The sequence below is a fragment of the Acomys minous genome (assembly GCF_964271855.1).
Source record: "Acomys minous genome assembly, chromosome: 14".
Taxonomy (NCBI): Eukaryota; Metazoa; Chordata; class Mammalia; order Rodentia; family Muridae; genus Acomys; species Acomys minous.
Window position 1 is genome coordinate 39,419,356 of NC_140496.1, and position 16,704 is coordinate 39,436,059.

The 16,704-nt window shown below is 44.3% G+C and overlaps 1 protein-coding gene across 5 annotated transcripts in view; it reads right to left on the reverse strand.

Annotated features, from left to right (window-relative positions):
- Positions 1–16,704, reverse strand: part of TENT4B (terminal nucleotidyltransferase 4B) — a 63,898-nt gene that overhangs the window by 14,634 nt on the left and 32,560 nt on the right. For all 5 annotated transcript variants that reach the window (XM_084757153.1, XM_084757156.1, XM_084757155.1 and 2 more), the window contains 4 exons: positions 5,281–5,404; positions 2,854–2,900; positions 2,197–2,317; positions 1,091–1,198 (listed from right to left, as the gene is read on the reverse strand). In XM_084757153.1, coding sequence (XP_084613279.1) covers positions 1,091–1,198; positions 2,197–2,317; positions 2,854–2,900; positions 5,281–5,404 — 400 coding nt within the window. The remainder of the gene's footprint in view (positions 1–1,090; positions 1,199–2,196; positions 2,318–2,853; positions 2,901–5,280; positions 5,405–16,704) is intronic.

Below are 16,704 nucleotides of genomic sequence, written 5' to 3' on the forward strand. Positions count from 1 at the left end.
TGTACATATACATAATCCCTCCAAAATAGATACTTTTCTTTTTCTTTCTACCTTCTATATTCTCGCACACCTGACAGGGAAAGAGAAGCAAGGCCCAGCAGGAAGAAGCATGGTAGGACACAACTGTGACCCTAGCAGCACTCCTGGACACTGAGCTACAGGAATTTAAGCTTGATACCAGACAAACAGTGAGACCTTACCCCAAAACAACAAGCAAAAGGCCAGGCAGTGGTGGTGCGCGCCTTTAATTCCAGCACTCGGGAGGCAGAGGCAGGTGGATCACTATGAGTTCCAGGCCATCCTGGTCTCCAAAGTGAATCCAGGACAGCTAAGGCTACACAGAGAAACCCTGTCTTGAAAAACCAAGCCCCAAAAAAAAAAAAAAAAAAAAAGTAGTAGCAGTAACTGGAAACTAGAGAACTGCTAAAGAGCTGTGGGTGCTTTTCACTCTGGGGACGCAGCAGCCACTGTCTGGATCTGTAAGATGCTCTGAGGATGATACTGGCAACATCCTTATTTTGGAACCAATTGAAATAAACTAATATTATCTTAAGATAAAACAGTAAAACTTGCAGGGACCTCCTGACAGGGAATTTGGGATTAAGACTGAGAAAGGGCTTCCCAGGGAGGATTCTAGTCTAAATTTGGAGATTAAAAGTTGACAAAACCAAATAAAAATAAAAAAAGCCAGGCACAGTGGCACACACCTGTAATCCAAGCACTTTGGGAGGCAAAGGCAGGAGGGTCACTGTGAGTTTGAGGCCAGATTGGTCTACAAAGCAAGTCCAGGACAGCCAGGGCTACACGGAGAAACCCTGCTTGAAAAACAAAAACAAAAACAAAACAAAACAAAAAACCCAACAAGAATCACCACGTACCACCACCACAGGCCCCATGCCACTCAGCCCAAGAAGTGTCCTCAGTCTTTCATAAACCCATTCACAGGGTGCATACAGAATACAAAGAATCATCTGTCAACAATATGCAAACATAGTAGCCAAGTAAAGGACAGAACACAGCTCAGTGGACGCTCAAGACAAACTTAGGTTTTTTAACAGTTTTACTATATAGACTGAATCAAGGCTCTGACCTTAGTAAAATCTTTAATGAGGTCCGCTGCTCTCACACCATTCTGGACATTAAAGCTGATATCAACTTTCACTTCAGTAAAAGAATCTGTTAATTTAATAATAGGAACCTAGAAAAAGACAGAAAAGTTTAAAGTAGTCCCCAAATTAAGTGACAAAATCAGGAGGCACAAGGTTACAAGCTAGGCCTGCAATCCTTGTTGTGAGACCACAGAAACATGAAGTGCTCCAAGGACCAAGCACCAGTGGAGGGACGAGCCTGCTGTCAAGCTTGGATAACCCGAGTTAGGTGCCCAGGGCCCACAAGGCGGCAAGAGAGGACTAGCTCCACACTGTCCTCTGAGCCCCACACCTACACAGGGTATGGGTGTACATGTGTGGGAATAATGATTAAATTACTAGAAAACAATGAAAACATACAATAAAATTTATCTAAAAATTTTTGTTTTGAGACAGGATTTCTCTGTGTAGCCACGGCTATCCTGGAACTCGCTCTGTAGACCAGGCTGGCCTCACAGTCACAATGATCTCTATGCTTCTGCCTCTTTAGTTGTCCAGAGAGCCTAACGAGCCTGACTCAGTTCCCAGCACTCCCGCTGTGACTCACAGCTCCCTGCAGTTCAGCTCAGAGGACATACAGCATTGCTCCACACACAAAATAAACACATATGCTTTTAAAAAGGCCAAGATCTCAAATACAAAATAAGAGAACAATGCCTTCTGTGTAACTAGGAGCTACTTAACAGAAATAAACTCAGTTTGTAGACCAGGCTGGTCTCAAACTCAGAGATCCACCTGCTTCTGCCTCTCGAGTGCTAGGATTAAAGGCGTGTGCCACCCCTGCCCAGCTAGGAATCTGTTTTTTTACTTAAATATTTTTATACTGAAGTCTTGATAGTATTATGCATGAAAAAACTGGCTATTTTTTCCTAAAGAAATGTATAGCCAGGGCAAGTTATCTTGGTTCACCAGTAACAGTCTTTATGCTGTCACTGTGACGTTCACAAGTGATTCACCGAGTCACATGGCAACTATCCTAAGCAAGATGAGAGCCCAAGTTTTCCATGCAGGTCACAAAGCTGAGAAAGACACGATGGTAAAAACTTACTGTCGCCTTGTCTAGGACCTTCACAGAGTCCTCGTCAGCGACCTTGTGTTTCCGAAGGGCTTCTTCCAGGGTCCAGAGAGGCAGGTTCTCCCACTTCCCAAACACCACAAGGTCGATGTCACTGCATTGTGGTAACACATGTGACAAGGTTTAAGAAGCGCTAGTCAAGTCTCCATCTTAGCTGACAACCACCCTTATGAACTTCAAGTCAGTGCAATGAGAACCCATTTCCTTCTCTACCTCAGAAGATCAATGTGCTGATGGCAATGAGTTTCAAAAGGGAAGCAGAGGGAGAAGTGGGGGTGTTGATTTTAGCAACCTCATACCCTCAGCTACTTCACAAAATGCAGGCCCCAGGACACGAGACAACGTTTCAAGTATCAATGAACTTTTTTTCATAAAGCTTTCTGGTATTAAACTTTAGGCCTGCTCCCAATGTGTAAATACACATACTCACTTCCAATCTCATTACTTTTGTGCCTTTTCCATATCTAAATTATGACAGCTGGTCTAACAACGCTTCAGGACAACCAGGACTCCATAAAGAGACTCTGCCTCAAAAACAATAAGCAAACAAACAAAGCCCCATTTCTGCTCAGGCACATTCAACAGCCAAAGCATACATCAACCCCTTCAAAGTTCCATAAATATACTAACCTAGTGGGTAAATACAGGCCAGTTTTAAAACTTCCAAATATCTGGACCTGCAACAAGGAAGGGAAAAAAAATCACATTAAGGTGCCTATAGAGAAATACATGTTCTTTCTGCCGTCTACTGGTGTTTTAGAACTGTAGGAGCTCCCCAGCTGCCAATACAAGGCTTTCCTAAAGTGGGGATACCATGCCTCACAGGCATTCACTCAGAACATAGTCTACAGTCTAAACAGAGACCTCGAGACCATCAAGATGGCTCAGCAGTTAAAGATGCTCAAATGGCTGGCATGGTGGTGCACACCTGTAATCTCAGCACTCAGGGAGGCAGAGAGGCAGGTGGATCACTGCGAGTTCAAGGCCAGCCTGGTCTACAAAGTACAGTGTAGCCAAGGCTACAGAGAAACCCTGTCTTGAAAAAACAAAACAAAAACAAACAAAAGGAGAGATGCTTGATATGCAAGCCTGACCCCCAGATCCCATGTAAAAGACAACTGACTATAAAACTGTCCTAACATCCACACACATGCCTACATATACATATATACACGTACACATTATACACTTAATAATAAATGAAAAGCTGTAATCCCAGTCCTTGAGACAAAGGCAGGCAGATCTCTGAGTTCCAGGCCAGCCTGGTCTATAGAGTGAGTCCAGGACAACCAGGGTGACACAGAGAAATGCTGTCTCAAAAAAAAAAAAAAAAAAGCTAGGCGGTGGTGGCGCATGCCTTTTAGCACTCGGGAGGCAGAGGCCGGTAGATCCCTGTGAGTTCGAGGCCAGCCTGGTCTACAAAGTGAGTCCAGGACAGTAAAGGCCACACAGAGAAACCCTGACTCAAAACAAACAAACAAACAAAAAAAAAAAAACAAACAAAAAAAAGAAGTTTCTAAAGCTATGCTCCAGAGGCTAGCATTCCCTTACAAAACAAGGATGCTTCCTGCAGGAGTCCTCTCTCAAACAGAACGTTTTAGCTGCCGGCAATGTGTTGGTGTGTTGATCAGCGCAACAAGAGTATGAGGAGCAGCCTGTATAAGATCCTTACATCCTGGAGAGAACTGTGGCACCCAGGCAATTTTATGTGTCTCTAAGGCCAGTCTAGGATAATACTAAACCACTGTGGTGAAAAGACCTAGCCACATCCTTTTTTTCTATTTGTAAGAGCACAATTGCCTACCTCACAAAGATGGAGGCTAAAAGACCAGGGCATCCTAACCTGGGGCAGACCATTCCTTGCTGGAGGGGCTGTGTTGTTCACTACGTCTTTAGCAGCCTCCCTTTCTAGCCACTAGATGTCAGCAGCGCTTACCAACTCATGCCAGTCAGAACCCTCTCTCTCTGCCCCAGGGAACACAACCAGCTGGGGAGGGGAGAGATCACAGTGTAGTGCAGAGCAGCTGCTCACTGAACACCCACACCCTCCTGTCTAGTCATTTTTTGGGGGCGGAGGGAGGTTCAAGACAGGGTTTCTCTGTGTAGCCTTGATTGTCCTGGACTCGCTTTGTAGACCAGGCTAGCCTCAAACTCACACCCATCTGCCTGCCTCTGCCTCCCGAGTACTGGGATTACAGGTGTGCACCACCACACCCAGCTCCTCCTGTCTATTCTTTACCTGAAGCATCACATTTGAACTTTTTTCTTTTGCCAAATGGATAAAACTCTCCCTGGCTTCCCTTATATAACCTGGCGAGGGTCTAATACTATCCACACAAAGTAATGTTACTCTTTGAAAAGATAGGATTCTAGAACAAACTTTCAAATAGACCCTAAAAAGTGAAGTACGAATGCCAATAATGAGAGATAAAGACAAGTGGAGACCCAGGCAAATATTTTGTTCACTGACTGGGGGATCAAAAGAAGTTGGCCAGGAGAACAAAGAGTGGCCTCCAGTGAAGAGGCACACGCTCGTCTGCATTTGCCTGAGACAGTCTACTTCAAGCAGCAAAAGAAACACCTTCAGTTATAAGCAAACTGTACTGTTTACACTGACAGGCTAGAATAAAAACAAAAATGGGGCCTAGAAAATCTCATTCAATAAGAAACTACTGTAAAGAAGTGATACCTTTTCGTTACACTAAGGGTCCTGAATTTTGCCCACTTTTAGTAGGTGCTACTCAGAAGTGAGAGGAACAAGTTTTGGATAAGGCCGAAGTAATCACCAGGCCCCAAAGTGTAAAGGTTCCAGAAAATTGTGCCTTTAAAATGTAATTTGACCAAAGCTGGGCATGGCCTATGTCTGGAAAGCAGAAGGAGGGTACTGCTGTGAGTTCAAGGCTAGCCAGGGGCACAGCACAGTGAGACCCTGCTGCAAAATAAAATAAAAAAAGAAACAAAAGAAAGGAGGCTGCCTCCAGAGAAGCACTTACAGTGAGCGAGGCCTCTCTATGAGCCTGACTTTGCCTGACGCCCAGGTCCAGGACAAGTACTCACGTCAGCACTGGGCCAGAGCTCCTTAATCACACTCTCGATCCTGCTCACCACCTCCATCCGCATCTTCTCCTCCTCGGGTCTGGGAGACATGTACTCATAAAAATCACTGATTTCTTCATGCAGACTGAAGAAAAAAGCAGAAAGCAAATATGAGCAAGGCCAATCCACTAAAGAGTCAGTTTCTTGAATAATCTTATAAATAATCTTTTTAAAAAAGTCTCATAATTCAGCTAATAGCCTTATACTTACAGATTTTTACCCTCATTTTAATATTACAATTCATACAAGTTAAAATGGTAATATACAGAATTTAATTAAGAGCAAGAAATTCCCTGTGTAGTCCACAACTTAGCAGTGGTGATTTTCCCCCTTCCTTTTTCTTTTTAAATAAAAATGAAGTCGTGCAGACCTGGTCTCAGACTCTGCAGCCCCAAAGAAGGAAGGCAGACCCTGAGCCCAGGGAACCCAGGCAGCTTTCGGACCATCCCATCTCTCCACAAGGAGCAGAACATAGCAAGCTGGTCAGTGAACACCAGCAATGCCCTGAGAAGAACAGATGGCAGACAAGGGCTCTGAGAAGGAGCTGCAGGCTTCCAAAGGCTGAGTGTACAGGCATGAAACCTAAGCACAGTCAATAGACAGGCACATCTGGAAGGGAATACGGAGGTGCATCTGAAGGGGAAGATGGGCTCAGGAGAACAACAAATGTGAACAGCAAGCTAAGAAGTTCAGGCTGGGCTGAGCTATGGCTCGGCGGTAGAGCATGCCCCTGGCATGTTCAATGGACTGAGTTCACCCCTAAGAACCACAAGAAAAATGAAAGGGAAAAAAGAAGAAAGGAATGGGAAAGGGAAGAGAAAGAAAAAGAGATGGAAAAGAAAGAAAAGGGAAGGGAAATTAAGTTCAAGCTTTCCTCTGTGGGAATAAGGAGGGTTGGGGAGACCTTGACTGCAACATGTATTTAAAAAGATCAAACTGGCAACTGTATCAGAGATGGACAGAGGGGCAAGGCCTAGAAAAGACACACCACAGGGAATACCTAGGGTTTGTGGTAGGACAAGAAGGAGCTCCAGCAACACTGTACATGCATAGACGCCTGGCTGAGGGTGAAGGAGGGCTGGCCAGGACCAGAGGACAAAGATGGTATGAGAGCAGCACTACTTGTGTTCACCTTCTGAGACCCTGGAGAGTTATCTTGGAGAGAGGAAGTGGAAAGAAACCTGAGAAGCACCCACTCAGCCTTCCCTGGGATTGAGAAGGTGGAAGAAACCTGGGGTACCCTCAGGAGGTGGCTCACTGGCGCTGGGCCCAGTAACACACACCTGTAATCCCAGCACTCAGGGAGGCAGAGGCAGGCAGGTCTCTGTGAGTTCGAGTGCAGCCTGGTCTACAAAGTGAGCCCAGGACAGCCAAGGCTACACAGAGAAACCCTGTCTCGAAAAACAAAACATAACAAACAACAACAACAACAACAACAAAAAGAAAGCTCATTAGCTCCAGAGCAGGAAGATAGAAATTTAAGTGAACCAAAACTGGCTTTGAGGAAGGGAAACCTTCACTGTCTGCAACTTTTACTTCATGGAACACTGATGACTTTTTAAAAATGTGATCAATTGAGCAATTAACCTACTGCTCTTGCCTCTTTTGATGCCTAAAAAAGATACAAAGCCAAAGCTTTTGAGTTCTAGCTCAGACACTGCCTGAGAGCAGTTATGTCTCCTGGACATGTATGTGACTCTAGTACTTGATGCTCCCTAGCCATTTGCTCATGTGCAGGACAGACTGCCAACCAGGAGCCATGTAGGCCAGAAAGAATAATAAACATGATCACATTTGCCCATGCGCCATGTAATACTGAGTAATGTCTGGATCTGAAAACTCACAGGGTCCCAAGGCTGAGGAAGGTGGATCTCTTTTAAGTTTGAGGCCAGCCTGGAGCGAGCCAGGACTACAGAGTGAAAACATGTCTAAAAAATTAAGCAAAGAGCCAGGCGGTGGTGGCGTCTGCCTTTAATCCCAGCACTTGGGAGGCAGAGGCAGGCGGGTCGCTGTGAGTTGGAGGCCAGCCTGGTTTACAAAGTGAGTCCAGGACAGCCAAGACTACACAGAGAAACCCTGTCTCAAAAAAAAAAAAAAAAAAAAAAAGGAAAAAAAAAAAAAGGCAGAGACTCGCAGGTAGTGGCACTGACAACTTGGGTTCCCAAGTTCAAACTGTAGGATCTACATGGTAGAAGAGAACTCATCCTGAATCACACGCAACCAAAGGTGATAAAACCTGAAAACTCCCAGCTCTTCTGAGGGACCTAGAAAGTTATTCAAGGAGCCAGTGTTCCTTGGCATGTTTCTGCAGGCCTTCACATGACCCAGATTCTTTCAGGGTCATGGGTTTCTGTAGGTTGCCCACGTCAACTACTTACAGACGGCAACTAGAAGAAAGCAGCCTTGAAGAAGGAGAGCTCGCACTGCTCCTCCACACAGACCTGCCCAGAGATCAACAGCAGGGCACACAAGCTGCTCCTCGGCTCACTTCAGTCTGCTATGGACTGTGAGAATTTATCTGCAGCTCAAAGTGCCAAAGCAGTTCTCTGCAGAATACCAGCATCCTAGCTGGGGGGGAGGGGGAGGGAGGGGACCCCTGAAAATTTGACTTCATCTACCCTATAAAGGCTCCCTTATGCAGTTTCTGCAGGCAGAAATATTGAGCCCACCTGCCAGTTTAAGACCAAGTCAGAAGACACCAGCCAAAAAGAGTGTGTTCTCTAAACACTCCTGAGTGTGTATGCCAAGGTATAGGATGAACAGGGCTTGTCAAGCCACGCCTCACCCTGAGCTATCTCCAGCCAAGAACACAGAGGAAATCCTCATCAAAACGGGTTTTGTAGAGTGCTAGTAGTCTGTTCTGCACTGCTGCACCACAGACAGGGACCATAGGTCCCTGTTACTACACATGAAAACAAACTAAACAATCATGACGCAAAGACCCTACAAAATGGATTTCTGAGCACAGTGAAAAGGTAGAGAAGATTCTAAAATTCACATTCAGTGCTGGGATCCTCCTGGGCTTTCTGCCAACACATTAATTTGAAAGGAAGTTATTCAGGATTCTACTAAAGACAGGATTTCCCCTAAGGACACAGGCTGCAATTTAATGGTGAAGTATTTGCCTAGCGTGTGATAGACAGGGACTGGACTGGATCCCCAGCACTACAAAGGACTATGCAAGTACTTAATATTCCATGAACTAATGTCTCCCTTCTGTTCCCAGTAGTTACTGTATTTATTTAATTTCTTAAATTGCTAGGAGAACCCAAGCCCCTATGCATGCTAGGCAAGAGCTCTACCACTAAGCTACATTCCCTGCCAGTTTTGCTTTTTAAACAGGGTCTTGCTACGCAGCTCAGGTGGGCCTGTCTTACCTTCCCAAGTGCTGAGATTATAGTCATGTGTCAACACACCCATCTGCATTTCTCTTACTGATGTGTATCTGTCACACTGGAAGAGAGGATGAGGAATACAGGAAAGTAGGAGGCCACACTATGAAAGCAAAATGTCCTTGAACAATAAGAAAAGGAGACCCATCTCAGGTCTGGTAGGGTCCTCTTACTCACGCCAAGCAGAACCCTGCCCTTTTCTATGCAACTAGTGACACGCATGATGCATACGGCACTAAATCTGAGCACATTTTTCATAAGCTTTCACAGCAGACTTTCCAGTACTTCTGAGAGGCTCCTTAGCCTGTATGACTTTGCTAGCACAGAATCTCACGAATCTAAGTGCTTCCTGATTAGGTACTGTAGTGACTAATTCTGTCTCTGATGTGCCCATCCTTGGTTTGGTACCAAGCTTGATGCCATGATGACAGACGTTAGGGCAGAGCCAACAAAGTTCTGTAGGCTTTCTTTCACATGGCAATGCAATTGCATGCCTCTGGAACCCTCTAACTATGCAGAGAAAACAGTTTCTCCCGGGTCTTGATCACAGTAACATGAGGAAGCTCTGCAGAATACCACATGCCCAGTACTACAGCTCCTTAGATGAAATTATAAATTACAGCTCTTGAGAGCTGAGCTCTGTGACTGAGACTGTGCTATATGACACTGCCCTGACTATGAGAATTACGTATTTGGTCTCTGTCCCTGCTTCCCAAACTACAACCTTATAATATTTGGAATCCTCAAAGTATTACATGCTTTTCTGTACACTGATGACTGGCTGATGGTGGACAGCCCCTGGGCAGCATCACGATGAGGGCATTCACTGTGAAGACCAGGGAAGACAGGAGGCTCAGGGCTTCGTGTTTACCCTGCCAGGCAGACACCAGAAAGAAGAGCTGAGTTGATCATGCCTACAGGATAAACCTTCCACCCCTGCCCCAAAAGGCCTGAGTCTGGCAGAACTTACAGATCGAACCTGCTGGAGCGTCCCACAAAGTGAGCAAGAACCAGGAAGGGGGCACCCAACTGCATCTGGCCACTTATCCTTTAAAGCAGCTTCTATAAGATAATCTAGTAAATGCGTTTTTGAGTTCTGGAAGCAGCTCTAGCACACTACCCCCTAAGGAAGTGGTCACAAGACCACTAGTTCACAGCTAACAATCTGGGGCTTGCAAATGGGCTGGGGCCACCAGTGATAGAAGCTCTGTTGCTATCCCTGGTAAGTAGTGTCAGCATCAACTAGAGTGGAGGACACCCAGCTGGGGTCCGCTACAGAACTGGTAGCGTTGCCTGGTGCAGATTGGAAACCCTTACACATTTGAACACAAAGGTGGTCTGTGTTTTCAGAGGACAGGAGAAGTTGGATTTGATTGTTCTACACACGTGTCCTCCATTTGGGTAACAGTATTTTCCTTCTAAAAGTTAAAACAAGCAAAATTCTTTTTTGGGGGAGAGGGGAGGTGCGTTTTGAGACAGGGTTTCTCTGTGTAGCCTTGGCTGTCCTGGACTCACTTTGTAGACCAGGCTGGCCTCGAACTCACAGTGATCCACTGGCCTCTGCCTCCCAAGTGCTGGGATTAAAGGCGCGGGCCACCACGCCTAGCTTCACCTCCCGCCCCACTCTTCTTATAGAGGCACGGGATATGCAAATACTGAGATGAAGCAAGGGCTGGTACAACCACCATTCTGAATAGAAGGATCTCATGCTACACCAAAGCACTGACCATATCTACCCAAGAACTGTTAGTAATTCTTAATTAAGTCTTAGTGTAACTAAGAGCATACACTTTTGAAAAGGACATATGGGAAAAGCATACATACTGCAGGTGTATGCATTATCAAATTTGAGGTTCATATAATTTCCAAACTCCCTACTCCTATCCTTCAGAAATATTCCACAAGGGTAAAGGGCATGAGTACAAGGATGCCCAGTGTAGCACTCATGGTCAGGAAATGCTAAAAATTTAGAGTCCATAATAGAATCCAGAAAGATTTCAATCATCAGCATGCACCTGTTTGTTGCTCTTGTAACAAGGACCACGGTCCACCAGGTAACATAACGGTCATTAGATTTGTTGTCTTCTCCATAGTTTCCCATAGGATACATGTATGTGCATGTGCGCATGCTTCTCTTGGATATGTATACATTTCCTTGTTCTCACAAAGCAAGATCTGTAACTTGGGCCTGGAGAAATGGTTAAGGGCACTGGCTGCTCTTCCAAAGGTCCTAAGTTCAATTCCCAGGAACTACATGGTGGCTCACAACCATCTATAATGTGATTTGATGCCCTCTTTTGGCCTGCAGGTGTACATGTGATAGAGCACTCATACATTAAATAAATAAATATTTTTAACAATCTGTAACTTATTATTAACAGTGATCAAATTCATACAGTGACCTGGGAGAAAGAGATTTATTGTTTTCAAGTGTATTCATTTACATGACCCATTTTTAAAATGTACATGTCAACAGCATTGTGTATTTTTAAAACTAAATCTTTGTAACAAGTAAATATATCTACTAGTGAAAACACAAAAGTAAAATCAAATTACTGTAATAACCTTAACCTTGTAGACCAAAAGCTTATACCTGTGTGACAGGGACGCCTGAGCAATTGAAGAGGGGATTCTATAGTCATATGGTGGGCAGCCAGGCCACAGGGGAGGGGGGAGCAAGGAGGACCCCAAGCCCAGGCTTCACTGACAGTACACTGGTACAGACCCCACTAAGTAGTCATGGTCGGCTTCATGCGTGCTCACTAACTGTCTGCTGGTTTCAGCATTACATACTCAAATTTGAGACAAACGTCTAAAATCACTACAACTGCAGGGGGGGAGGGGGCGGGAGGAAGTATTTTCCTCCAGAGTGGATCTGACAGCTGAGGTCAGGACTTACAGCTTTCCATACCATTTAATCTTTCTCAAATATACCAAGACTATGAGAAACGAGCATCAGCCCCTACAAAATCACAAAGCAATATGAGTGACTCCGGAAGGCTCCAGAATTCATGGTAGAAACAGAAACGTGTTTAGCCAGGTCAGGCATTCCAGCTACCAGCTAGATACTCTGCCAGGCTGTCACCTCAAATGCCACAGGACCAGAACCAAAGCTCATCTTACTCCCAGTTCCCAGCTGTCCCCAGCACTTCCCAGGTCCACCTTTCTTCACACACTGATCTGACAGCTTACCAAATTCCTCTGCTCAAAACCAGCCAAATGCATGTAGAGCCACCCTCTCTTTCATTCTTAAAGTGGCAATTTAAAAAGCCTGAGCTTTACACAGCTAGCCTCATTCCCACCTGCACAGCGAGGAGAGCAAGAGTGCAGATCTTGGGCAGCTTCTACCTGTATCTCTCAAGGTTTACTGTTACCAAGCACAAAGCAAACCCTCAGGAAATAAGCTATCACTATTAACAGACAGTTAACTTCAAAAGACAATTCAGTACAGGCATAATTTAATGTGTATACAGGTCTGATCCCAATCACCAGGTCACTACCCTCAATCTGTGTTGTTGCTGCTCTTGTTTATATTTTGCCTGCATGTCTGTGCATATTATTATTATTATTATTATTATTATTATTATTATTATTATTATTATTAGTGTGCTGTGTGTGTGTGTTGCCTGCATGTTTGTGCATCATGTGCATGTAGTATACTCAGAGGCCAGAAGAGGGTTTCAGATCTCTTGGGACTGAAGTTATAGACAGTTTTAAGGTGATATGTGGTGCTGGCCCTCTGGAAGCAGCCAGTCTTCTTAACCACTAAGCCATTGCTCCAGCCCCATAATCTGTGTTTTTATCTTTTTGTTTTTTGTTTGTTTCAAAGGTTTTTGGGAAGAAAAAAAAATGGAATAGGAAAAATATTTGAGAATGTAAAAAGGGGGAAATTTTTAAAGAGAGAATGAGAAGATAAGACACAAGCTAGTGGTGGTGCATTCCTTTAATCCCACTGAAGGCCAAGAAATCTCTGTGAGTTCCAGGCTAGGGCTACACAGTGAGAACCTATCCATGAATTAATTAATTAATTAATTCTGATGAAATAAGTAACCATGCTCGCAGCATATAATCCAGCAATGCCAAGGAGCTAAAAGCATGCTCCCAAAAGCCTACACCAGGACATACAGAGGAGGTTTGTCATGGCTGCTCAAACCTGGAAGCAGCCAACATGGACTTCAGAAGATGAAACTACAGTCTAGTGTGTCCATACAAAGGACTACTGCACAGTACTAGAAAGAAGAGAGCTACCAAGCCAGGAAAAATGCGGAGGGGTCTTAAATGCTGGCTGCTGAGTGAAAGAAGCCAAATTTAAAGGCTGCAAACTATATAATTCTATAAACATCTTGGGAAAAGTCAAACTGAAGACAGGTAAAGAAGGATCAGTGGCTACCAAGTGATGAAAGACAGAGCAAAGCATTTTTGGGCAATGAAACAATTCTATACGATAATGTAAAGTGGATCTATCATTCCATAGGATGTGAGAAATTCCCAGTAACTACTGATACACACTGCAGACCACTTGCTAACAACATGTCAATGAAGAGCCACTAACTGAACAAACAGCCACTCTGGGGTGGAATGTCATGATAGTGACTCAGGCTTATACAGGAAATCTCTCACATTCCACTCAAATTTGCTACAAACTTGATAAAACTAAACATAAATTCTACAGGAAAAAAAATCTATATTTTCTTCCAATTCTTCTTCTTCTTTTTATTTATTTACTTTTTTTTTTTTTTTTTGAGACAGGGTTTCTCTGTGTAACCTTGGGTGTCCTGGACTCGCTTTGTAAACCAGGCTGGCCTGGAACTCACAGCGATCCGCCTGCCTCTGCCTCCGAGTGCTGGGATTACAGGCGTGCGCTACCACAGCCCGGCTCGTTTTTTTTACTTTTTTATTTTTTTAAGTTTTTCGAGACAGAGTTTCTCTGTGTAGCCTTGGCTGTCCTGGACTCGAACTCACATGATCTACCTGCCTCTGCCTCCCGAGTGCTGGGATTAAACGCGTGCGCCACCACCGCCCGGCTCTTCTTCTTCTTCTTCTTTAAAAACAAACAAACAAACAAACAAACCTAACACTTATTTGTGATTATTGTGAAAGACAGGGAGATACAGTAGTATGCTCCATCAATGGATCCATTCCAAGAACCCAGCAGATACCTGGAACCATAGAGGTGCATATGCCAAATTTCATCTAGACACATACATCCATGATAATTTATAAAGATTTGAAAGATTAAAATATAATAATTATGGTACCACAGGTTGAGTGAATACAGTGGGGTTTTTTTCTTCTTTCTCTCTTTCTCAACTTCTTTACTTAGCTGGGCACGGTGGCACACACCTACAATTCCCAAAATTCAGGAGGCAGACGAAGAGGAGTCTTAAATTCATTTAAGGGTAGCCAGGAGACACTCCTTTTTGCTTTGTTTTGTTTGGTTATCCAAGACAGTGTTTTTCTGTGAAACAGCCCTGGCTGTCATGGAACTCACTGTGTAGACTCAGATTTAAAGAGATCCGCCTGCCTCTGCCTTCTGAGTGCTGGAATTAAAGGTGTGCAGCACCGATGCGAGGCTGTTAAGTTTGTGAGACAGAGTTTTTCTATTATGTAGCTCTGGCTTGAATTTACAAGGTCTGCCTGCCTCTATCTCCCAAGTGCAGACATTCTTATTGAAGAAAAAATGTTTTTAATCTTACAAGGCTGAAATACAGCTGAGCAGAAGGCCTGTACAGCATGTGCAAGCCCCTTAGTTTGATTCCCAAACAGTAAACACTATCTGCTGTAGTTTTTATCTTTGCACTTTACAGCTTATCTTCTCTTCAGCACTTCCAAACTGCCAGCATCGCTCCTTTGTGTTTTATGGCTGCCCTAAGAGTCTACAAGCAGACATTTGAGGCGGCAGCTCAGTGGCAATCTGCTGAGTAGTAAGCGCATTTGGACACACTGGACAAGGGTGTGGTCCAAGTCCTGCCAGACAAGAGCAAAATTTTAACATGCTAGCTACCACACAGCAATGTACAATTAAAAACTTAAAAAAGTATTTTTAACGTTCCCCAGTAAATGTTTAATAGAAGATAAAAGGATCAGAAACTTTTTTTGAAGCTAGGTGTCCAACACCCCATACAGAATAATCATCTTTTTCTTAGCTACTGAGTATATATTGTTCCTTGTATAGTCCCCTACTCCTTAATTCTATTACCAAACTTTACTGAGGGAGACAGTTCTGCTTCCAAATGTTCTCAAGACCATACAACAAAATCTTCGAGGTTCTGGACAGCAACAGTCTTAGACCCTTTGGTTGTGGCCCAGAGACAGGTCATAAAAACAGAAGCCTAAACGCCAACAACTGCAGCCAGGCCCGGTGGCACACACCTGTAATCCCAGCACTCAGGGAGGCACAGGCAGGCAGACCTCTGTGAATTCGAGACCAGTCTGGTCTACAGAGTAAGTCCAGGGCTACACAGAGAAACCCTGTCTCAAAAAAGAAGGAAGGAAGGAAAGAACAAAAGAAAGAGGGAGGGGATGGAGGGAGGAAAGGAAGGAGGGAGGGAAGGAAGGAAGAGAAAAGAAACCAAAAAGAGCCAACTACTATCAGCAAAAGACCAGAAGTAGGGCGCCTGAATGGCCTTTGGGGTCCCTGAGGCAAGTATCACTCAAAGCTAAGCACACAGGAAATGCCTCTAGTTTGTTTTTAGGTTTGTCGGTTTCTTTCCCTTTTGTCTGAATATCGTGATTCACACACAAAACCTCTCATTATACATAAACCCTCATTCACATTCATTTCTGTGTTAAATCTTGGATTTTCTTTCCAGGCTATGGCTGCATGTTTTATACTCTACCCTTTAACATCCTGATATAAACTGGAACTTGGAAAGATGGCTCAGTGGTTAACAGCACTCGCTGCTCTTGCAGAGGACGTGAGTTCAATTCCTAGTACCCATCTGGAGGTTCATAGATATCTGTAATTCCAGTTCCAGAGGATCCACACCTCCAGCTTCTAGGCAGCCTGGTGTGGAATTTCTTGGCCTCCATAATCACATAAGCTAATTTTCCTAATCGCTGGTCTTTATGTCTACATCCCTATTGTTTCTGCCTCTGTAGAAACCCTACTGGCACTGAGAATGGGGTTGCTGCTCTCAATACAGACAGGTGGTCAAACACCTCTGGATGCAGGTAATGAGCAGAGGCTGGGAGAGGCTGGAGCCATGGGTTAGAAAGTGCTTCAGCTGCTGTGAACGGGGCACTAAGAACAATTATAGTGAGGGTTAAGCAAGTAGCTCGGAATCTCACACAGGCCCTTTGACTTTGGGCTTCTCAGCTGGAGCTAAATGAAAACAATCTCTGTTCTTCGTAAATAACCCTGTCTCTGGTGTCCATTACAGCAGAAACAAGAAGACATCACCTTCTTTTATTTTCAGTTCCTGTGTGTGGGGAACAAAGCCAGGAGGCTACTCCATACACTTTCAGTGCTGATGTGGCTCCCACACCTCAGCTCTCACAGATCTTCACGGGCAAACTCAGAAACAGAGCAATGACAGTATGTCTCTAAGACAAAACAGCAACCATGTAGCATGGTAGGGACCAAACATCCTCCTTGTCCTTCCTCGCCACCGCCTATGTCCCATAAGGCATTTAATGGCAGGCAAGATGGAAAACACTGTGTCAGGTTTTGGGCCAATCACTTAAATTTTGTTATAGATATACATCTCACTAAAATTCCAGGGCCTTCCATTCTGAACTCAGCACTTCTTGCCATCAGCTTGACTACTTAAGTACTGTGCCCTTTGCTTTAATAAGAAAATGAACTTCCATACGTTTTAACAAAGCACATTCCTCACCACTCCCAGCATTCACTAATCTTTATAGTCATACCCAAAAAACAAAACAAAGGCATTGTCATACAGCCCGTAAGTTAAAAGTGGTTTTACATTTTTACATGGTTGAAAACAAATCAGACTTATACTGGGACACATGAAAAGCATCATAACTTCGG